The sequence below is a fragment of the Lissotriton helveticus genome, chromosome 10 (genome assembly GCF_964261635.1).
Source record: "Lissotriton helveticus chromosome 10, aLisHel1.1, whole genome shotgun sequence".
NCBI classification, from domain to species: domain Eukaryota; kingdom Metazoa; phylum Chordata; class Amphibia; order Caudata; family Salamandridae; genus Lissotriton; species Lissotriton helveticus.
This window is the reverse complement of record NC_136071.1, coordinates 490987831-491012533: the sequence shown is the minus strand read 5'-3', so window position 1 is coordinate 491012533 and position 24703 is coordinate 490987831. Positions and strand designations below refer to the sequence as shown.

Sequence of the window (24703 nt, the reverse complement as noted above, 5' to 3'; positions counted from 1 at the left end):
TTGCATGCAGGGTGGTGAGGGCTGGACGGACGTTCTACAGACAGCTCGGCATTGTCATGTCGGGTGCAGTTTTACCACACCACAGGGTCTGGATTTCCATGGGGTCCCGGGTGGATTTGAGGGCAAGGCTGACTTTCTTGACTGATTTCAATGGGGTATCACTGGATTTTGAGGACGAAAGGATGGTTGGCAAATGCAAATTTACTCTGATGCAGCCGAGGCAGCGGGTTCTGGGATCTTTTGGGATGGCAGGTGGTGCGCTGAGGTCTGGCCGGCTCATTGGGTGAAGCACAGGAGTAGCATTGCGTTTATGGAATTTTTTCCATTGTTGGTGGCACTGGAGGTGTGGGGGTCTGAGTTTCAGAATAGGTCAGTGCTTTTCCATGTGGACAACATGACCATGGTCAAGTTGGTCAACTGACAGAGGGCAAGGGATTTGAGAGTACTGTGTTTGTTGCGAAGTTTCATGCTGAAATGTCTGGGATTGAATGTGGTTTTTCGAGCCAAGCATGTCCCTGGGGCGAATAATGGCATTGCGGATGCTTTGTCTCGTTCGCAGTGGCAGCGGTTCCGGAGACTGGTACCAGGAGCGGATCAGTTCAAGACCGAGCTGCCGAATGGCATCTGGGCCTGGGGAGAGTGAGGGTGATAGGCCTTGTGGAGAAATCTATATCTGATACCACGAGACGGACCTACAGACTGGCATGGGCGGAGTTTGGATCTTTTATGGGATGGTGTGGGGAGTCGTTGGTTGGAGACCGCTCAACTGTGGAACAAGGAGTGTTGCAGTTTGTATTACATTGTATTGACAAAGGGCTGTCTTCCGCGACGATTGCGGGAAGTTGGCGGGGTATCTTTTTATTGTTGTTTGTTCTTTGGATATGACCGTACACAAGATGTGATTATTGGCAGGGTACTCAGAGGCTGGGGTAGAAAGAGAGGGGGGAGGAGGGAGAGGGGTGTTACAGGAAGCGATTACATTTGACTTACTGGTCAGACTGGTTGGGGCTTTGCCTCAGTGTTGTTACGACGGTTTTGAGGTTGTGATTTTCTGCCTATGCACAGTATGGATGTTTTTTGGGGTTTTCAGGTGTCCGCGTTGTTGGGGACGAAGAAGGTGTGTGGCAGGAGGTACGAGGAAATCAGGTTGGATGGGGGTCGACCTGGAATTTGGTTGGGGCAGTCTAAGACGGATCAGCTGGGGAGAGGAAAATGGGTTTGACTGTGTGAGAACGGGTTTGGGGGTGTGTGCCCGGTGGCTGAATGGCAAAACTATCTACTGGCCACGAGGGCCACGACTGGGGACATTTTTTGTCATGCGCCTGGGGCAAAGGTGACGGCAGCGCATTTATTGGCAGTTTTGCGTATGGCCTTGAGGCGGTTGGGTTTGAACCTGGTGGGTTTTGGGACGCATTCCTTCCGTATTGGGGCGGCGATGTAAGCAGCGCACTTGGAATGGTCTTGGGATAGGCTTTGGCAGATTAGGAGATGGAAATCTAGGTGCTGTGAGCGTTATGTCCGTAAATAAAGGGTCTTGGCCTGGCGCATTGCTTGCTGGGGGGTGGTAGGGGAGGGGGTGTTGTGGGTTTCTGGATGTGTTACTAATGCCTTTTTCTCACCGTAGGTTGCGTGGGTGGCCCGAGGCCAAGATGGTCACTTGGATCGTGGGGCATTCGTTTGCGCCGTGGGCCTCCAAGTATGCAGAGCAACAGGTGTACGGACGTAACCTGGGATTCAAAGGACAACATCATGAGGTGCATTGGTGGGGGAAAGGAGGGATGCAATGGGGGGCACTATTGCCCTGGCTCGCGAAGATGGTCCCTCAGAAAGGATGCCCTGATCTGTTAATACTCAATTTGGGTGAGAACAATTTAATTCGGCTGTCGGGTTTGGTGCTCTAACAGCTGGTGCAAAGAGACTTGGAGGTATTGAAACAAAGACTGGCTGGGACCTGCATTGCATGGACGGAATTTGTTCCTTGGAGAGTTTGGAGAGGGGAAATCAAATATGGGGCTGTTGAAAAGGCACGAAAGAAAGCTAAACAGAGCGATGAGGGGTTTTTTGCTGGGAAAAGGACATTAAAGTGATTGCTCATACTGGACTGCGACTGGAGGAACCTCTACTCTTTAGGGATGACGGTGTGCATCTTTCGAGACTTGGGAATGCATACTACATGATGGAGATGAGAGATGTGGTCAGCAAGTTGTGGAACGAGGCTATGTGGTGTAACAGGAATGCTTGAGTAGGTGGGGCGAAAGATGCACAGTTCGACCCTGGGGTGGGGGGGCAGGTAACTGCCCTAATGGGGGTTACCTGGTTGGCGGTACTTGGAAGGGGTGGGGAGTCACTGGCAGGCGCACCCATCCCTCGTGGGGGGGGGGGGGAAGTGAATGATGGGGGCTGGAGGCATGAGTATAATGCCAGGTGATACCGGGGAGGATGCTAGGAGAGATCGGAATAAATGGATGAAGAACAGAACGGGTCATGGAGTGGAATGAGAGTTGAGTTTGGAGTGGGTGAAGGGAGTGAATGGATGAAGAGTTGATGTTGGGATTTTTTATTGGTTATTTGTTGTTATTTGGTTATTGATTATGTTATGCAGCCTAGTTCTAATGAATGGCCTTTTACGCTTAAGACATCAGCGTGGTCTGTTTATTGCGCGAATACACAAGGCTGATAATTCAACAGTGTTCAGCATACAGTCCTTTAAGACTTGCCGGCGTTAAGTGCCTGGGATATTAAGGTGATAACTCAGGAAGTGTTGGCGGGTCCAATTTCTGGCCATCCCGTCACTATTGCTGTATGCAAGAGCAGGTTCCTAGCTGCGACCATGGTGACTCCAGCTCTAACTAGACCTGCATTGCACTCAGATGAGGGTTTTGATTAAGGGCCATATGTATCATCAAACTATTTTGCATTTCCTAAATAGCGAATTTTAAGGAATCGCTATTTAGGAAATGCAAAACGGTATGTATGTACAAAATCGCTTTTTTATAGCGTTTCCTTACCATTCCTAATTTGCGATTAGCAAATTGCTAATCGCAAATTACCCATTCATTTCCATGGGCCAGGAGGCCCATAGGAATGAAGGGGCAATTTGCGATTAGCAAATTGCTAATTGCTAATTAGGAATTTTTTCAAGGGGGCAGGTGTGTCTCAAGAACACCCTGCTGCACCCCCTGAAAATGACATTTGGGGGCATATGGCGCACATACATGCCCTAAGGGCATGTATGGGCGTCATATGGCACCTTTGGTTTTTTGGAAAAAAGCATTTTGAAAAGAATTCGCAACTTACCACCAACTAGAAGTTGGTGGTAATTTGTGAATCCTTATGGGCATTTTTTGAATATTTTTTCTTTGATACATTGCATTTAAGGAATCGCAAAATTTGCGATTGCTTAAGTGCAATCGCAAAATAAGGAATAGCAATTTTTGCGATTCCTTATTTTGCATCAAAAATGTTACATACATACCATTTTGCTAATTAGCATTCGCAAAGGCCGAAATTCGCAGAATTTCGGCCTTTGCGAATGCTAATTAGCTTGATACATATGGCCCTAAGAGTCTGGGATATTAAAGGCGAAAACTCAGTAAGTGGTAGTGGGCTCACTTCTGATCGGCTGCCGCTAATGCAGTATGCAAGAGAGGGCTCCTCACTGCAACCACAGTACTCCAGCTCTGATTAGACTTGCATTGCACTCAGAGGGGGCATTGATTCAGTGCCTCAGATATTAAAGGCGATAACTCAGTAATTGCTGGCAGGTCCCACTTTTCACAGCCCGTCACTTATGCTGTATACAGGAGCGGGCTCCTCGCAGTGACCACGGTGACTCCAGCTCCCATTAGACCTGCATTGCACTCAGAGGGGGCCATTGATTTTCACTTAACGAGATGTTTCACTGAGCAGTCATAGTATTGAATTGGGCTGGGTGTGGGTGGTGGACAGCGGGATGCTGTCATCTCTTTCCTCTTGTTTCCCTTCTTCCTTTTTTCTTTTCTTTTTTGTCCCAGCAGTCTAGCTTACCCTTTTCACTGCAATATTATTTTCTCTTCCATCTCAGACCATAGATTTTTTTTATGTGCCAGGTATTTCATTTTCATTCTGGTTTTATAATTCCTTGTCAGATTTTTTATCTATACTGCCTTGAATTAATAGCCGTCTCTCCACTTTTCTCCTCTTCCCATTTCAACTTTTATAGCGCTCCATTCTTCCTCTCGATGACACTGCCTTTCCACCTTTAATAATGATGCATTCATATTGCACCAACTAGAGGTGGGCAAGCCAACAAATCAATGGTGACGCCAGAGCCAGAGTAGAGCCAAGGGTCTGGCTGGGCTTTAAGAGCTGGTGCATGAGCCAAGCCCTGAAAGTAGTTGACATCTAAATCATATAACAAACATCATTTGAAAATGTGATTGTTTCTTTAAAATTAAAAAAGACATATCTTTAACGCGTTTCACCTTAATACATCAGATCATTTATAACAAATGCCAAAGGGCTAGCCAGAAAATTAAAATAGCCCCCACTTTGAATCAAACCGCTGATGCTACCAAGCATGCAACGCAAATGAGCTGAACCCTAGAACAGCATCTGGGTCTCATCCATTCATGCATCTTACCATTCATTCTTTCAACCTTCCATCCATCTGCTGGTAGCCACTATTCCACCTTTACATTCTGGCATCCATGTATTCTTTCATTCATCATTCACTCTTTCCTCATTCCATCCATGTATCCACCCACCCATCCACCCAGCCAGCTATTTACTTTTCCTTCCATTCACCCATCATTCCACTCTGCCATCCATCCATTTTTCCATCCAGCCATCACTCTGCCATCCATCCATCTACTCTGGGATCCATCCATCTAGACACTTTGCCATGCATCCATCCACCATCCCTACAATCTGGCTGCCATCCATCCATCCATCCCTCCATCCATCTATCCCTCCACTCTTTCATCCGTCTACTCTGCCATTCATCCATCAATGGATCGTCCTGGCATCCATCCATCTACCCACTTTGTCATCTATCCATCCATCCACTCTTCCATTCATCCTTCCATTGGTCAGCTCCGTCACCCCTCTCACCTTCTTGCCCGACCAGCTCCGAGAAGCCAGCAGAGAGTGCTACCTGTGGGCGTTTAAAGATAATGCGTCTGTACTTAAAAAATTCTCAATAGGCATTGAGAGAAACATATGCATAGAAAGGATCATGTGTGGATGTATATACATTTTGAAAAGTAGAGACTCGGGTACACAGTATTATAATTGAGAAAACGTATCCTCCGACACTTAGAGCGCTTAGAAGCGACATGACGAGCTATATAAACAATGTATTATCCTACAAATGGAATATGTGCCAAAATGGAAGCGCTTCCAGTTTGTACGGATGATATGAGTGTGTTGGTGCAAGATCCCATTGAAAATTTCATTTGGAAACCTGGAGGAAGAAAGCAAAATTATAATCATGATGCTAAATTGTCAGGAGATGATGAATTCAAAAGCAGCGAGTATTGTGTAGCTTTTACTGCACTGTAGCCCCACTTGCAATGACATTGGGGGTTTGTTTTCGAAATGACAATATGTAATTATAAAATGAAGGCTTCTATAAATTCCCTTGACTAACGTACTGTATATAGTATTCTTTGTTAACATATAATGGTAACACTTGCATTTAATAAGGTCTTAAGAAATGTAGTAAAGGAAAATGTCTGAATTTTTAAAAATGTATATATTGTATTTCGGATGAATTTAAACATTTTTTGTTTTAGAATGCTTTTATGGATGTATATTTTACTCCGAATAAAGCTGTTTTGAATTGAATTGACAATATGTTTGGGTAAAAACATCCATAGGCACTGCGCACACGTAATGCCTCGATGCATTTAAGAAATATTGCCTGTTTTTAACGACCCCAGTGTAACTTTTTCCGAGAACTGTGCAACATTTTAGTCTTTATTTAATCACCAGCTCTGTATTTGCTCTCTCATTGGCATTGCCATACGCCTAAGTGGGCAGAACGCACAGATACATTTACATGACGGTTGAGGTAAGGATCCTTGGTGATCCAGTCTGCCCATTTACCAGCCACAGCAATGTCATAAGCTCTCCTTCGTCACCAGATTGTCTTTTCTCCGGCCTCTGATTTCACATACTACTTTTGACAGTTGCACTAAATTATATTTCTTTGTTCTTTTTTCTCTCCATTTCTCTCTCCTCCTTTCTTTTAATGTTGTTCCTACTTGCTTTCTATTTATCTTTCTTTGCTCTTCTAGCTTACTTTATTCACCCTTTATCTCATTTTTCGTCTTTCTCTCTTTTATCTCATCGCCTTCCTCTCACTCCTTTCTGTGTCTAAACTCCTTTCCGTGTTTCTTTCTTTCTGTTTTTCTCAAGTCCGTTTTCATTTTGCTTCCCTTGTTTCTCAATTTATATTTTTGCTTCTTCCTTAGTTAATGTTTTATAATTTCCTTCTTCCTCACTTTGTATCTTTCTTTCTTCCCACTCCCTTTATTTTCATCGTTCCTCTGTCTTACTTTATCCTTCCTCCACTTTTCTTTTCTGTCACTCTCACTACTTTTCTTTCTTCTTCCCGGTCTGTCTGTTTCTTTCTTTCTTTCTCCCTCCCTGTCTCTTTCTCCAATGCCATGCCCTTCTCCCTTTCTTTCTCGCCATCCCTATTGTTCTTTTTCTCCCTTATCTCCCTATTTATTTTCTTTCTCCTTTCTTTCTTAGTCCCTCCCTTTCACCCCTCTTTTTATACCTTCCTTACTTCACTTTTATTATTTCCACTGCCTCTTCTCTTCTCCTACCTCCCATCGCGCTCACTTTCTTGATTCTTCCCAACCTCCTTCCCTTTCTCTATTCCGCCTTCTATCCCTTTCCTTGACTTTGTCTTTGCATTGAGTGTTTAGCCTCCTATAACAAGGATCTATGGTTCCAGAGACATATGTCTTTTAGAAATGTATGAAGCCTTTGTTTAACTTGCAATATAAATATTGGTAATGATCATAGTTATGGGTGTAATAAATGCTTGGTTTTCCATCCACTTTTTATCTATTCTCCTCATAGCTGCACCAATTTCAAGCCTACATGTCAAGCACATGCATTATTATCATAGTACTGTCCCTTTTACCTAATCTCCCTCTTATAATACAATCAGTAACAGCACCATACGTTGCCTTTCTAAAAAAATGAAAAAGCATAACACTTCAGTAGCCTTTCAATAGCTTATATTGCACAACTATTCATCAAACTACAACTTACAACAAAAAACGAATTATTATTACTCACATAGGCGAAACCTAATTAATTTACCAATGCTGTTCCCTAAGTTTTCACTCATGGTGCCATGCAGCACCCTAACCTCCGGAAAAAAACTCAGGGCACAGATATAGGACATACAGAAAGAGGCAGTCTGCACAGTTAAATGGCGCAGTCTGTGCGCATTTGTGCATGCCTGTGCACGTTAGCACATTAAAGTCAGATCTATTGGCTTTAAAGCTGAGTATTTATGGACTGATGAATGGTGGCTGGTGGAACCCGGAGAAGTTCCCTCCCCCAAAAAATGGGCTGAAAACCTAGGCGTGCTAATTGACTGTAAATTATCCATGGAGGAGCATGTGAAAACTCTATCTGGCAAATGCTTCGGATTGATGCGCATGCTAAAGAGGATCTTCCCGTGGATTCCTCTCTCCACCAGAAAGGTTTTGATACAGGCACTTCTAGTTAGTAGACTTGACTACGGAAATGCTCTGCTGGTAGGGATGAAGGAAGACTTATTCTCTAAGCTTCAAGTCGTGCAAAATACAGCGGCACGCCTAGCTCTGAATAAGCCTGCACGCACTCTCTCTTCTCCATTACTGAGTGAGTTGCATTGGCTTCAGATGAGGAAAAGAGCAGTCTTTAAACTTTTGTGTCTGGTCTTCAAAGCCCTGGTCGGTTTGGGACCAGAACATCTAACGAGAAAACTAAGATGGTATACTCCAACCAGGCAGTTAAGATCCAGTGGCCATAAGTTTTTCCAAACCTGGAGAATTAAAAAGGCTACGATGGGTGGGCGTGCCTTTTCCTATTTGGCTCCCAAATACTGGAATGCACTGCCAGGAGATCTGCGGGCTTGTCCCACGTTCACGATCTTTAAGAAAAAAGTAAAAACCTGGCTATTTTAGTTTCATGATTCTGCATGTTGTCGTCTGCACCCCGGGCGCTTCGTGGGCCATATAAATAATAAATATATATATATTTATTAACGCCTGTGTTTACTTTTAATTTTGTGGATTTCAAATGTTACTGAAAATGCATGCTGGGATACTTTTCGGGTAGTGTAGCTTTCCCTTCCTGATTTCAAGTGGTAAACATACCTGATGTAAGCATATTACCTAGCAGCATCTATAACTGTCGACGTCCCCAGGTGGAGTACTTGGAACTTGGCCCGGTGCCATACAGGTCACTGTTTACACCAGCGAGCAGTGAGAGGTTGGCACAGTGGTCCTCAACGGCAGGGGAAGAGTTAATGGCGTGCACAGAGAGAGAGAGAGAGAGAGAGAGAGAGAGAGAGTCTATTTGCTCTGAAGCTGTGCTCAGCCAATACGCCAATGCGCGTGGACTCCTCTCAGAGGTGAGCTCGGCGGGGGAACAAGTGGTGTCTGCTGTGCAGCGCGCCAACATGGCAGGTGAGGCTTGGGGCTTCAACGAAGGAGTGAGAGGAGCACCTGCACCCCTGGGCGCTGTATCGGACAGAACCGCGCCAGGGACTAAATGGGGCATTACTGTTGTATTGATTTATATTTTTACAGCCTTCAACGCGCCACGTGCCGACCCAGGGCGCTATAACCCTAACAGATTGGTCGGTCAAAGGATTACCTAAATGCAGCCAATGAGAAAAACATATTTATTTCTCTCTGAACTTGTCAATTTAAAAGGTTGCAATTACAAGCACGACCATTTATGTCCGTGTAGTGCTTAAACGTGTAACTCTCTGAGCGGTTGGGCTTTTCTGGTTTTCTCGGCTAAATGTTTGGTTTAATTTGAGAGGTATTATGATTTTTTTAGAGTATGCGTCAGTCGAACTGTGATTAGTTTATAATTTACCTTGGGCCCTCCTTTTGCTTTTTTTTTAACCAAAAAAAGTTATTAAAGACAATCACAATAAGTCTTGCAACTTAACTGCACCTTGCCTGACAGAGTTGTTTCTCGTGTCATCGACTTTGAAATGATAGTCGATGATTCTCTTGGAATACAGCGCTCTGTGGATTACAAATTTACATATAATGTTTTAATGACATTGTGTTGGGGTGTGTGTGAGGTGCGGGCGGAGGGGATTTCGCAAGCTAAAGCGGCCTCTCATATGTTGATATTTTTTAGGCTGGTAAAACGAAGACCATTCAGGAGCGTAGCTATCAATAGTGCAGCAGGTGCAGTGTCACCGGGGCCCAGTAACTGGAAGGGCCCATGAAACCCTGGCAGCCTGGTCTGGTGGCTTACGGCCAGATTAATCAATGTCCCGTTTTGCGAGTCCTTAATAGCGATTATTAAGGAATCACTATTAAAGACTCGCAAAACGGGATTCATGTAGAAATCGCAAAAAAAATTGCGATTTCTACAGTTTCCTTATTTGCGATCAGCAAATTGCTAATCGCAAATAAGGAATAACTCCCCATACATTCCTATGGGCCTTTAGAATGAATGGGGAGTCATTCCTTATTTGCGATTAGCAATTTGCTAATCGCAAATAAGGATGCGATTTCAAGGGTGCCAGGGGTGTCCAAAGGACACCCTGTAGCACCCCTGAAATGAAAATGTAGACTGATGTTGCGCACACACATGTCCAAAGGACATGTGTGTGTGTAACATACAACTTAGAAAAATGCACTAAAGTGCATTTTTCTAAGTTTTCGCTATTTACCACGAAGTCAGATTCGCAGGAAAAAGCGGCCAAAAATTGCGAATTCGCAATTCTGAAATGGTTCATGAATTGCATTTAAGGAATCTCAAATAGAGATTTCTTAAATGCAATTCCTCGCAATATAGCGATTTTGCATTTTGCGATTTTTGCATTTGGGATGATGAATCCCAAATGCAAAAATTGCGCTCGCAAAGGGCCAGATTCTCAGAATCTGGCCCTTTGCGAGCCGATTTTCCCTTGATGAATCTGGCTGTAAGTGGACTAATGCGTCCACTGTAGGGGCCTGTGCTTGACCTGATGGTCACAGGATCCCGGTGGGTTCACACAGCCTTTCATCTTCCTGAGGTCAATAAAATGAGTACCATTGAGTCAGGTCACAATAAGCATCTGTTATTCAGTGCCAAGATGCCCACGGGCGAACGTGCGCTTTACGAATACATATTATGTTATTTTATTGTTTCTACTTTTTGTACCTAACCCACAGTGCTGGGCCCATTTTCCTTTCTTGGTCTAGGGCCTAGGGCATCCTTTTAATGCAAAAAGACAAAGGGAGTGGTGGAGGGTCCAAGGGGAGTTTGTTTATAGACCGAAAAAGTACCTAGTCCCCCAACTTGACAGCAAAAAACACGAGAGGTACTAACAGTCTGGAAAACAGAAGTCTACTGGAACCTAATTGTGTCCCGTATTCATGTTCAGACCACACCGTTAATCTAAACAAATGACAGTGTCATGACAGAGAAGTGAGGCAGAGAAGATACAGAGTCTAAAAGGTTAGAAAAAGTACCCATCAGCCCACTCAAAAGTGGAATCTCGTCATCTGGGTTGTTCAGTGTTGGAGAAAGGTGTCCTGTAGGCTCCTCCTCAGGGAGAGTCTGAGGTTGCCTAATAGTGGACCCTGGGATCAAGCATCCAACCAACAGAAGACAGTGTGAGCGGAAGGGGCAAAAGTTGCAGTGCTCAAAAGAAGAACAGAAAAGGAAAGTAATCCTCGTGATTTAAAAATACCTACTTCAATGACATAAAAAACTTTATTGGGTCTGACCATCAAAGTGGTATTGTTAAAAGCAGTATGCTGATAGCATGCAAGGAATTGCTATCTACCATGTATGTTAGTTGGTCAACTTTCCTTTTCTGTTCTTCTTTTGAGCACTGCAACTTTTGCCCCTTCCGCTCACACTGTCTTCTGTTGGTTGGATGCTTGATCCCAGGGTCCACTATTAGGCAACCTCAGACTCTCCCTGAGGAGGAGCCTACAGGACACCTTTCTCCAACACTGAACAACCCAGATGACGAGATTCCACTTTTGAGTGGGCTGATGGGTACTTTTTCTAACCTTTTAGACTCTGTATCTTCTCTGCCTCACTTCTCTGTCATGACACTGTCATTTGTTTAGATTAACGGTGTGGTCTGAACATGAATACGGGACACAATTAGGTTCCAGTAGACTTCTGTTTTCCAGACTGTTAGTGCATCCTTTTAATGCTACAGGCACCATTGAGGTGCTGCTGTGGACAGGGTTGACTTCTGTTTACCCTTCACATAAGTGTTCAAATTCTTTGAAAGAACGCCTTTCTTACTTGCACAAGGCGGGCATCTGCTTTAGCACACAGACAGCACATTAGGAGGAACGAAAGGCGTCTCTCTGGTCTGGAACATTCGTTAGCAAACAAAAGAGCGGCGCATGGTTTGTCCCGTTGTCTACTGCTCGTGGAAATTGGGACCTGAGAAGTCATGGATTAATTTCGCACAGTAAGCAACAGAGGTGGACCTGCCATTGCGCTTTGCTCTATCCGTCACTGTAGAAACTCGCAACGCAGTTTAACCAAGACATTCCCATGCGGGGGCTTCAGAGGGCGGACTTAACCCAGCTGAGTGCCTGGGTGCCCAGGAGTATCACACTGAAGTATACAAAACAGTGATGGGTGGAATGCTTGAATTAACCTTAGACACTGGCATTTATTGAGGATGCACCCCCAACCAACCTATATTTTGCACACTATGCCACTTCAGTCCGGACCCAGCCATTCCGAAATCAGTCTCAACCCTGCTCCAGTGGGTACAGTCCAGACCAAACTGCCAGGCCCTCCCTGAATCAGAACACAAGCATCCCAGGACCAGTTTCGCTCTTATTAGAGTTCATCAGCCAGATATAGCTTATACCCGTTTCACTTAAGGGACACACACTAAAGTATACAAAAAAGTGATGAATGGAATGCTTGAATTAATCTCCGCCACTGGTATTTTCTCAGGGTCGCAACGGGGGTGTATCCTGCAATATGCAAACCAGTGCTGGCCCTTCTCTAATAGGAACAGTTCAGCCCAAACTGCTAGGTCAGGTTCTCCATGAACTGCTGCACAGGCAACCGGTTTCCAGGACCTGTTTCGCCCTGAATGGAACTTTCAGTCTAGTGCAGTTTGGTTCCAATGGCATAGTGAGCACGGGACCCATATCTGGGCATACCCATTGTTGAATACGGTAGCACACCAGGGTGTACATCAGAACAACAATGGACAGGAGCTACAATAACAAGGGTATGGGACGTGGATGTCAATAATCGCAGCCCTAAGTTAAGGGGCCTTTCACTTACTGGCTCGCATCCTCATTCATAGCGCTTTATGGCCCCAACCGACCTGCATCTCCAAATCCTGGCAGCTGTGTAGCCTGCATTTCATAGTTTGCTGCCTCTGGCATTTGTTGGGCAGTTCTGCGCTGTGCTGTAAAAAACAATAAGCAGTGAAAAACGAGGTAAACAATTAAAGCAAGCACTCAGAAAAACAGGGGAAAGGGAAAAAAAGCAATAGATATGAGGTAAAAGTATAAGAAAGCACTCAGAAAAACGGGGGAGAGGAAGGAGAAAGCTGTAAAAAATGGGGCAAAAGCAAGAGAAAGAACTCGGAAAAGTGGAGGGAGTGGAAGGAGAAAGCAGAAAAGAAGCGAGGGAAAAGCATGACAAAGCACTCAGCAAAATGGGGTAGAGGAAGGAAAAAGCAGTAAAAAACAAGGCAAAAGCAGGAGGAAGCACCTAGGAAAAAGGGGCATAGGAAGGAAAAAGTAGTAAAAATAAACGAGGGAAAAGAAGGAGAAAGGAGTTGGTTAATATTTTGTGCCACCATGGGGGGTTATATGATTATCTGGTGTGGTGGGGTTATACCTGGTGATGTAGGATTATCTAAGGTGAATGATGTGGATACCATCCAGTGCCAAGGCAAGTACTGTGGGTTTATAGCGGGTGTTGCGGCAAGTGTACTGGGTGAAATCTGGTGCTGTAGGTGCAATCTAATGCTGTTGCAACTGCTGTGAGTGCAGTCTGGTGCTGTGGCAAGTGAAATCTGGTACTACTATAAATAAATATATATATATACATATATATATATATATATATATATATATATATATATATATATATATATATATATATATTTATATACACATACATATGCATAGATATAGGTATAGATAGATAGATATAGTGTGTGTGCATGTGTGTCAGTGTGTGTACATATACTCACTCACATAAACTTATCCTTGTCAAGTTTCTATTACTGCGTACATGGCTGTATTCAATTAAAAAATAGTGCATTGTAGGTGAGTGACTTGACATTCACAAATCACATCTTACCAATATAACTATGCATTATGCAAGGAAAGCTTGGTTCTTGCAGGAGACATTTAAAGGGATTTTGAACTCCCTGCAGCTCATCTACAACTCACAGTTTATTCAATGCAGCCCAGTGATGAGCGGAGTATTTAATGATCCCCATTTCTTTTTAGAAATAGACATCCGCAGATTTTTTTCAAAAAACAATTGAATGATTTAGAATCTGATATTAAGGAAGCAAGAAAATAATCTAGCAATGTTGAACAGGAGGCAGAAGAACCAAGCACAAGCAGTACAGCAGGTCCAGTTTCAGTTCCAACAGAATCTAGCCATAATGTTGATGCTCCTGTAAATTACATTGTATTGTATTTTAATTCATCAAAAAAACAAACAGATGATTTTAAATACAACCTACTAATAAATACGTATACCCCACCAGAAAAGTATGACTTCAAGAAGGATTCAGGTGGACCACTCTCTTTCCGTTATGTGTGGATTAATCAATTTTCACCATGGCTTAGCTACTCTCCACAACTTAAAGGTGCGTTTTTCACATATTGCACAGTTTTTTCACAGCCAGTTCATCGTGGAACACAAGGAGCATTCATAACTACGCCTCTCACTAAATATAAAGGCTTCCATGAAAATGCACGCAACCATGTTTTATCGTCTTGGCATAAAAACTAACATGTTGATGCAACTCACTTTTTGGCGATCAGAAAGAAACTGGAAACACATATTGTCTGCCAAATAGACAGCGCTGTAAAAAGGCAAGTTGAAGAAAATAAAAAAAAAGAATTTCTAATTTTGTCCCCTATCTTATTTTGTGGCCCACATGACATTGCTTTGCGTGGAGAATAAAGTACAACCAGAAATGTGCAAACTCTGTACCAATTTCGCATTTAAGCAGTATTTGTAATCCTAAAGAACCATCTGGAAAATGCAGCACTTAATGCACGTTATACATCAGTACAAGTTGAACATGAATTGATTACATTATATGAAGAAACATTAAGAGAGAGTCTAGTATCCCTAGTCATTATGTCAAATGGATTTTCAATGAATGTTGATGAAAGTGCTGACATATCCGAAAAAGAATAGATGTCCCCTGGAGTACATTTTGAAGACACAAGTAGCACAATAGCGGTTATCAGAGAAGAATTCATTGGAATGCTATCTCAATTGCAAATATGGTTAGTTGGATTAAACTTAGAAAAACTCCAGGGGCAAGGATAGGATGGATGCTCTACAATGGCTGGAAAGGAAGGTGGCGATCAAGCCATAATAGAGAGAAAATATCATAAAGCTGCTTTTGCTCACTGTGCTGTATATAAAACTTAATTTGGTTGTTTATGCCCTGAATCCTGTTCCTGATATATGGAATTCTATTGGCACAGTGAAAGCCATCATCAAGTTTTTCTGTGAGAGTACAAAAAGAAGATCTCTTGTTCCCAATGTGGAATTGCTGAGTTAAACGCAATGGAATTAATAATAATAATAAATTCTAATAATTTCTATTTGTTAATAATAATTGGACCGCAAAATACAAGAGCATTAGAATTTTTAGCTCAAACTTTGAAGAGATGTTTTAGCAACTAAGCTTACATGTTACTAAAGCATCAGGGAAAACACATCAGGATGAACATCAATTGCAATGTTCCTCAAGCACAGTGAGCTTTCTCTTTTGCTTGTCCATAATTTTAGATAACTCATCTAGTTTGGCGTCTGTAAGCCAGGCTCTCCAAGCTGTTCAGCTTGATATCCTCAAGGTGTGTAATCACGTGCAAGACCTTCTGACTATTATCACAGACCAAAAGCAGAAAAGCAATTTAAGGAAATGTTTTCAAATGTTCAAACAACGCCATTCTAATTTTGGTTCCTTTTCTAAGGAAGAATACTATTGCCAGTCCATCTATTTGCCATACTTTGATTCTATCATCACATCATTAGGAAGCCAGTTTGGAATTGAAAACAAGACAAATTTGAATCTGTTCTCACTTTACCCAAAACACATGGCAAAAATGACAATTGAGCAATACAGATGCCATATTGCAAACATCAGGAAAATGTACGACATTGAAAACCTGGAAGCCGCAACAGTCACATGGTTTGAGATCTGGTCAACGAAGAATGAACAGTTTGACAATGGATTTCCAGATTTGCCAAACCACGGAGATTTATTTCCATCAGTCCAGCAAGCAAGTCTCATTGCTATCACATTACCAGTGACCACTTGCACAGTGGAAAGGTCTTTCAGCACAATCAGAAGGGTGAAAATCTGGTTGATGCTGACACTGGCAGATGATCCCTTATCAGGTTTGTGCATGGTGAGCATGCATCGAGCAACAGCTGATTGAAAAAGTAATTGATACATTTTCACAAGACTACAGATGTTAACAGTTCATTTTTGTAGATCATTACTAACCAGTGAACAAAAACTGTATAAAAATACTAATTAAAAAATGTGATTATTACATTTGAGCAAAAGTGTAGCTGTTTGCAGTTCCTAACCGCGCTGCAATCATTATCCAGTGTAAGTTTATATATTTTATTTTCCAATGTGAATGAAAACAGATATTTTAAGTTAATATATTGAATTTTATTTATTTTAATACATAAGTTCCAAACTGTTAAATATGTGCACTTTTTAAAATAGTTTTTAAAAACTCTTTAAAAATGTAAACAAGTTATGGCAAACAAATTCATTAAGGGGGAGACATACACACCGTAATTAGATCTTGAACTAAAATAGCATTGTATCTTATGCGGATTGGCTTTATGAATTGTCACTGAGCCTCTACTAAAATCGGGTTAGGACAGATTAGTAATACATGACAAAGATCTTGTGATTTGTCCTTGTACAATTCACAGTTACCCAGAGAATTTTCGGGGGCGTTCCATCTGGTGGGATACACTTTTAAAGAGAGAATTTCTAATTGCAGAAGAAGGATACAGCACCTTACTCTGTGCTCTAACTGGAACTATAGATAGTGCTCGGGGTTTTGTATACTACGTTTTCCGCAATTTTTTAAATAAAACTTTAATTGAATACAGTATTCTTTATCTAGTTCATAGCTTATTCTCGGCGTCATATGTTTTAAAAAGAGCTTCAGATGCGCTGGAGACCAGGCCTGCAAAAGTGCTACGGTGTATTGGGACACCTCAAGGGCTATTTTAAGGTTCCTATTGAAGGTGTGCCGAGCTGATTCATCTCTAAAAGTCTCCGATTTTCATATATATCTTAGGGTGCCAGGGACTGCATGTAAGAGGTTAAAGGCACACCTGATGATGTTGGAGACGCTCGAGCAAATGTGCTCGTTAGAGAGCTCGATGCGTAAGGCTTGTAAGGGGACTGATTGGGATAACTTTAATAGTTTTCGTAGGATAATCCCTTCCTTCACTTCTACTGGTTGCCAGGTGTTAATTTGTATATATTCCAAGGCATAAGATAGGATAGGTGGGATTTTCATACTGTAGACCTCGAGCAGGGATTTAAAATTCCTATTGCCGATTGAGCGATAAAATCTCTGTAAAGTCCCGACGTGGGAGCCTGCCTTTCACCCAAGATGTTGGAGATGGGGAACGCCCTGCAAGTTATATGAAAAGATTCGACCCAAGTATACATGTTCTTTCACTATCTTGATAGGATTGCCTCTTAGTGACCATGTGAAAGGCAGAGATTTCCTTCTTCCACTGAAAGATAAAAGTTTGGTTTTAGATATGTTGAGGACCCAAAAAAAATCTTTTGCTTAGTGGTTTAATTCATTTAGGGTTCTTTGTAAGCCAATTGGGGTATTGTCAGCGATATCTCATATGCTAATTGGTAGATTATAGTAGCTCATCCAGTCCTCTTTTTGCTTTGAGTTCCAAGGCGTGTAAAAATGAGGACCAGATGCTTGAAACATGTGACCCTCAGAGCATTTTGGAGCACAAAGAAGGGCATTCCCAGCCTTTCTCTGATTTGTTTTGAGTCATTTGTTCAAAGGGAAGTGGATTTTTAGATGGTTCATATCATATTCATATCATACTTGAAATTACAATTTTGTGCAGGTACCCATGCACACACACCACACACAAATGCAGTCATGCACATCTCACACGCCTGCATGCCTGCTTATCACCCAACTGGCCTAAAGTCATCTGAGATTCTTCAGACTATCCATGACATTTAGCTAGCTTTAGTTAGCATGCTGGGGAATTTAAGCCTATACTTATAACAGTCAAACCAAAACGATATGTCCCAGAATACAAAGTTCCTTTTGTTAAATAGCCAGAATTGGCAGAACGTGTCACACAAGCCGTGGGCCACCTGCAACATTGCACTGGGGGGAATACAAATATATAGCTCTTGACTTTGTCTTTATGATGTTTACAATTCTACTTAATTTTGCCTTGGTGCTTTCAATTGCTCCAAGATTTTGTGGTGCCTACAAGTCTATAATTCTGTTAAAAGGTGTTTTAAGAGCCAATATGTTAACCATTTCCCTTATTTTTATTGTGCTGTTTCCAAAGGACAAAAAATACATTTGACATTTTATAAGAATATGGATAAGTAGATAAAAAAAAGAAAACACTGCACACATGTTGTTTAACCATGTCACTAAGCATGGCTATAAAACGTGTTAATTAGCTTTAAACCTGCAAACAGTGGGCCCAGTGCAATAAATCTTCGTAATAGGTCAACCGATAGAAGATGCTTACTTGTTAGCCTAAAGCATTGAAGGCATGCACTTTTATATAGACTGCCTATTACAAGCAATGTCATCCTTGGCAATGTGTTTTTAAGACGGAGCAACTTTCCTACCAGCATCACCAATAAAACAGCAGATACCATATTAATGCAGTACAAGGTCTGAGCTCCATTCATGCTGCATAATCTTTCCATATCTCTCTGGCTTGGCCAGTTACAAAGCCTGCCATTGCAAATATCTCAACCTGGTATTTTGTTTTCATATCTCTAACATCTTTGGCATAAATCAATGCAACTAGCAGCATTCATACTAATGACTGATTGTGTGCCTTGCAACTGGTATGTGACAGCTGTTACAAGTAAACCAGCCCTCTAAAGACAAATGTAGCAATGCCAAAAAACAGCAGGTGAAGAAACCTAGAACTAGCACCCATTTACGTCTCCATATGGCTATAAAGAACTCACCTCCCCATGTGATTGCATCTTAAGGCGTCGCTTTGAGAGGAAATCTTTATGTCATTAGTGTACAGAAGAATGAAAAGGTTTATTTTTAGAAATACCCTCAGGAGTTCTACTTACGGGTAGGCACTACATGCATCCAAGGCTGCTGCCATCAAGTGTGGATGGTGTTTTTAGGTCTCCATCTGAATTAAATTGTGTATATCAGCAAAGAAATAAACAGGAGAACAATTTCAGAGTTGTTTGTGTGTGTGATCAACCATGTGCATTGGTTCAGCAAGGGTGCCCTGAGTTCTAATACAAGAATGTTCAATGAGTGTCCGAAACCGTAGTTGAGAAGACAAGAGAGCTTATTGAGTGAGATTCAGTGCCCTTCACTCCTCAGGGCTTTTCTGCATCTGCTGCACTAACAGTCGGTATGACCCACAAGAGGTGTAGAATTTATACAGTTTCTATGTGGTCACTCGGCTTACTCCCGGAAAAACATGCCCAGTCGTAGGTAATGTTTCATCCTTTATTATGTGAGTACTGAACCAACCTTTGGATGTTAACTGCTGGGTTCTACAAAAGTTTCGAGTCCAATGTGGGATTTCCTCTTCTCCTTCTGCTATTGGTTTGGCTCCCAGCTCCCTTTCCACACCCCCATCTTCTCTAACTCCTCTTCGACCACAGAGTTCAGACATAGGGTGACCCTCAAATAAACCATAAAGCATTGGGTCCATGATATAGATTATAGTGCTTGTGACGTCTCCCCAAGCGGCTTGAATGGTCTAGCTCTTTTCACCTGGGTCAAAGGTGTCTACCATCTTGAAAGTCCCGGGCATGGCTGCCGTCTGACCACAATTTACTTGTCCAAGGCATGGAATGCTTCAGAAATCCACCTGCCCTGTTTAAAAATGTACCTGTCCAATTTGTTGCTATGTAGTGAGGTGGAAAATGATGGCAATGTTCTCATTACATCAAAACGGAGATAATATATGATCTGGTTAAGCCAGGGCTGATGTTATGTCAGGGTTTGGGTTCTAGGCTCTGATTATGCCACCTTGCTGATTATACCAGATTGTGAACATACCACAACTCTGTTTATGTCAGGAGCTGCCACCTTTTCTACTTTTGGACTTATTGTCAGCCTTTAAGAAGCATTTCCAGCTCAGTATATGAGAAAGTACCATTGAATAGATTAATCCTTATGTTAACAACAGAAAAAGCATGGTCTTCCTTTTCCACCTTTTACATCCACACTTCAGACGCTATATTGCAGCATTCCACAAGGATTCATCATGTCCCCTCCCTTATTCAGAATCTACCTGGCACCCTTACGAGACCTAATTACATAATTTACCTTATATGCTTCAACGTTGATGATGATACACAAATTATCTTTACCCTGGATAGGCCAGAAGATCTCCACAGATCTACACCTGACAAGTGCCTCTGTGCTGCAGACAATTGAAAAATGAGCACCACTTAAAGCTCAACACAGCGAAGACAGAGACCATGACCTCTGGACAATGGTACCAACATAAACCCATGGCCATATTGCCCAGTGAACTAGATGTTCCAAATATGTCAATGGAGATGAGGAACCTATGGCTAATCATTGACTCAGATCTATACCTATATCCATAAGAGTGATTTTGATGATTCTTCCCATAGCTTGGATACCAACAAAACTACAAGCCAAAACTCACAATGTTGACTTTCAAATCTGACTATGCAAGTAGTCTATGCTTGAAGTACCCCTTATCATCATATGCGAACTACATGACATACAGAACACAGCAGGAAGACTTCTGTTCTGCCTCCACCCCAGAAAACACGTCACTTTATCCGACAAGCACTTCACTTTTTACCAGTACTATGTTGATCAATGTAAGGCTGTCTGATTCATCCACAGAGCTTCCCAAGGAAAAGGACCACTGTACCTGCAAGCTAAACAGACAATGCAGACAGAACAGGACATTGCATTCTAGACTTGAGCGTTGTTTTTTTCATAACAACGTACATTAAGAAACCATAGGAGGATCTCCTTTCTCAATTCAAGCGGTCAAACTCTGGAACACCTTACTTACAAAAATACTTTGCGTTCAGCAATATTTAAAGTTCAGATGAAAAGTGAAAACCTGGCTATTCTCAAGGTCAACATGTTGGCGTAAAGTAGAACACCACACAACCTATGATAATAAATCCTTGAAGGAACCATCTTTCTTTGTTAATTAATTGCATGATAAATTGCTTCCTGAGACCAGGAATCTCCTTACAATCCCCACATTCAAAATGAAGCAACTATGGAGCTCCAGATTGTCTGTGCTTGCTTCCAGCAACTGGAACTCCCTTCCTCTTGAGTTCAGATCCACCCCCAGCTATATGAGATTCAGGCAACTCCTGAAGACTTGACTCTTCACTCAAGCCTATGATTATTTGCCTGAGCAGTGTCTTTGCTTCTCTTACCCAGACCCAAGAAAACAATCTGGTGTACTTGTGCTATATAAAAATAAGTAACAGAACAGGAAAGTTCCCTTACCACTCTTGATACTCCAACATTCATTCAGCGAGCCTACAGCCGATTGTAATGCAATATAGGCTACTAACAATAAACATATGACGCTTGGCTCTCCATACCTTACTAGGACAGAGCTACTACAGATTGTGTCTATAATCTGATATGTTATCAGCCCACAAAGTCAGCCATCCCTACATACCTACCATCCAGAGAAGCATGCAATAACTTAAGATATCTGCTATTCTCTGCTGGCAAGTGGAGGACTCTAATATAGTCTCACCTGCAAGTTCTTGCCAAATACATTCTATGACCTCGCCTCCTGACATCTACCAACATTCACAAAGGATGATTGTAATCCAGTCAATCCTGCTAGATCTCTGTCTCCTCCATCCCAATCATGGCTGCCCAGGTCCAACTCACCCCAGAAAGGATAGCATATGCAGTGACTTGCAAGTGGGCTGTACATGCAAAGAAACAAAGGGGACCTCTGGTACCAGCACCCTAAAGCCATAAACAGCACTTCAATCTCTCACATCTCTTTATTCATCACACAGCTAAGCGCTGCACACCAGTACACAATAGTTGTACCCCAGATTATCAGATGCAACATGGACACACTTACCACATAGAATCAAAAACAAACACATGATGCAAAGGTCGACATACACTCAGGGCCCTATTATGGACTTGAAACAGCTGTCAGGGCCAACACCTCTTGGAAAGGTTAAGTGGGGGAAGGACTTAAGAATATTGGCATTTTCTGAAGTATGTGATGGTACTGACATCAAACTCTTCGCACAATTGCAATCAGAATACTTACTAGGTGCTCCCTGTCTGGTTAAATATCTACAATTTAGACTTGCTATATGGCCTCACATCAGCAGGCAGGCAAAGATTTTCAAAGAGGCGCCATTAGAAGGGTGGCCCTAGATGGAAAGATCACTCAGAAGGCGATCTCTCTGATATTCAATACACCAAAGAACAACACAAATAGAGCGAACTGATCTGAAAGCACTTTGGGAGACTGATATAGGCACACTGGAGGACGGGTGATGGTAACAGGTGCCTATGCACCCCAAGGAAGTCTTAGTGAGACCGGTATTCTGACTGGTATAGTTGAAATCTTTCACAGGAAGTTACACCACAGCTGACCTGCATAAATTCAGAAGGACAGTGAGTGATACTTGTCTGAGGGGTTACGGAGAGGGAGATACATACGTGCACACATTATGGTAGCGCCAATCAATAAGGCAATACTGGTCAAGGGCCCTGAAGAATCTCGGAATAAAAAACTGGGCCTTGCACTACATCTAAACCTGGACACCAGAGGGGAGGAGCTACGCTAGCAACCAAGATGGCCGCTTAGGCTCCCGGCTCCGCCGAGCTCCGTATCCTGCCAGAAGATCCTGTCGATAATCCTGATTTAACGCCCGACCCCCGTGTGGGTGAACCGCTGCTCACTCCGATGGTGCAATTCTGAAGATTTAATTCGCTTGGGTGACGAAGTTGCGTTGAGTGGAAGTTTGCGGCCTAATCCAGCAGGAGAGCCGGGGCCTCGAGTTTTGACCTGCCCGTGTCGTAGTTGAACAACATCGGCCTTGGGAGCCAGTCAGGGTCTGGTCTACTGTAGTGGAGGTTTTTTCCTTACCCGAACTCGACGGCGCTCATTTTGCGTGACCAACACTGAGGGAGGAGTGACGTGGCACGACAGTGGCTGGGAGTGGAGGTCCCTGACCCGTGGACCCGGTGTGACTCGACCGGGGTTCGGCGGATTGGGGTCTTCGTCCACGCAGACGAGCTGCATATTGTTGCCGCAGAATCCGGTCAGTCCCCTCCGACGCCGTCCGTTCCGCTCCTGTCTGTTCCCCCGGGGAAGCCGGCTCTTCGGGGGAAGTGACCATGATCGTTGTTGAGCGTGGAGGAATGGATCGGACGGAGAGTGAGCCGTCGCTAAAGACCATAATGGGAGCCATCGGGGCATTTCATTCACATGTGGATACCCTGCTCCACAAAATGATGACGAGCTTATTGGTGATGGAGTACGTGGAACCGGGCCCTGCTACATCTCAGGTATTACCACAAGCTGCGATTTCAACTACGACCATTTTGATTCTGGACGAGGACCCCGTGCGACAAGAGGAGCAGCAACCTTGATTGGTCCCTTGGAAAATCCCAAACCCAGTGGTTTGAACGTATTGACATACTTACCATCGTTGCTGACTTTGGGAAAACCGATTTGCGCCCCCTCCCCGGAGAATCCTTTGGGTGACTGTCCTTGGACTTCTGTTTCATCCTCTCCCTCTTTAGTGACTCTACTATCTTGGAGAAAACCACATTGGGACTATTCGTCCGTGAGGGAGTGTTCCTATGCTGCTGAAGTTCTTGGCCACTTGCTGACTTTGAATTGTATTGTATTGCATTTATTTAGACTCTTTTTTCACTTTGATTCTCCTGCTGAAGTGATGGGAGGGGCTCATATAATGGTTCGGAAGGGCCAGGGTTGAATATGGTCGATGGTAACTGGTGTTACGGCCCTAAAGGATGTAGAGTTTGTGGCTGTTTGTCTCGCGGGAGGTTGGGCGGTGCGTCACGGCTCCCCCTGTTTTATTCTCAGTAACTATTGATAGTATTGACTTTTCACCATGGGGGGTGCTGGTTTCTGGTGGGGGAAGAGGGGACCGGGAGCTTATATAGAAATGCCCTCCCCCACAGTCTCTCTTTTCTTCTTTTAGAACCTAGTTAGTTGGGGTGACAGGCACACTGCTTGGGGGGGTTAGGCGATAGCCGTTGCAGGGTTGCAGGGTGGGGGGATGGGTTTTTTGTTTTCTTTTTGTTATCGCTCATATGGTTTCCCTTTTTTCCGATCTCTTTTTAGTTTTTCCTTTATTAGTAATATTGTCGAAATATCCTGATTTTTTTTTTTTTTTACATTCTAGTATCTGGCTGTCATGAATCTCTGCAGTTCTGGTTTTACGGGTGGGAGGGTCTTGAGAGTCCGCACTTAAACTGTTTATCGACTATAATTTTGCAAGTCATGTCTCGAATTCATTAGCGCGGGCCTCTTAGAGATTTCTCTGTTGCTTCACGTCTATCCTGCTATTGTCCCTGTTCACCCTATTATCATGTATGTATATATGGCACCGGATATGTCTTTTCCTTTTGTTTTTGTCTTAAAAATAATAAAAAGATTTTTTTTTAAAACCTGGACACCATTATCCTGGGGACCTGGGGCCGACAAACAATGAGTAGATAATAACATCTGTTTTTACATATTGGCCTTATATAAGCTAAAAGGTACTGTGCGTGAAGCTAGGTCAGCCCACAACCCCTCCCCATTACAGAATGGAAAAACAACACTAACTGGTGCATGGAAAGGAAAAGGTCAGTATACACAGGCAAGGTTGCACAAATAAATTCCACAAGATTCCACAAGATGTGGGATGCATGGATAGAACACAATAGATTGACAATAGAGTGAAAGAGATACAAATGCTAACTGCTGAGCAAAACAATTAATGTCACTGTACCATAGTTCTCTTTTT

General features: G+C 42.9%; 1 protein-coding gene across 1 annotated transcript in view; it reads left to right on the top strand.

The window, feature by feature from the left end:
* Positions 1 to 8567: 8567 nt before the first annotated feature.
* The window catches only part of IGFALS (insulin like growth factor binding protein acid labile subunit), a 33460-nt gene continuing 17324 nt past the window's right edge, over positions 8568 to 24703 (top strand). Inside the window, exon 1 of the mRNA XM_078662985.1 lies at positions 8568 to 8678. Within this exon, the coding sequence (XP_078519111.1) occupies positions 8672 to 8678 (7 nt within the window). The 5' untranslated portion in view covers positions 8568 to 8671. The remainder of the gene's footprint in view (positions 8679 to 24703) is intronic.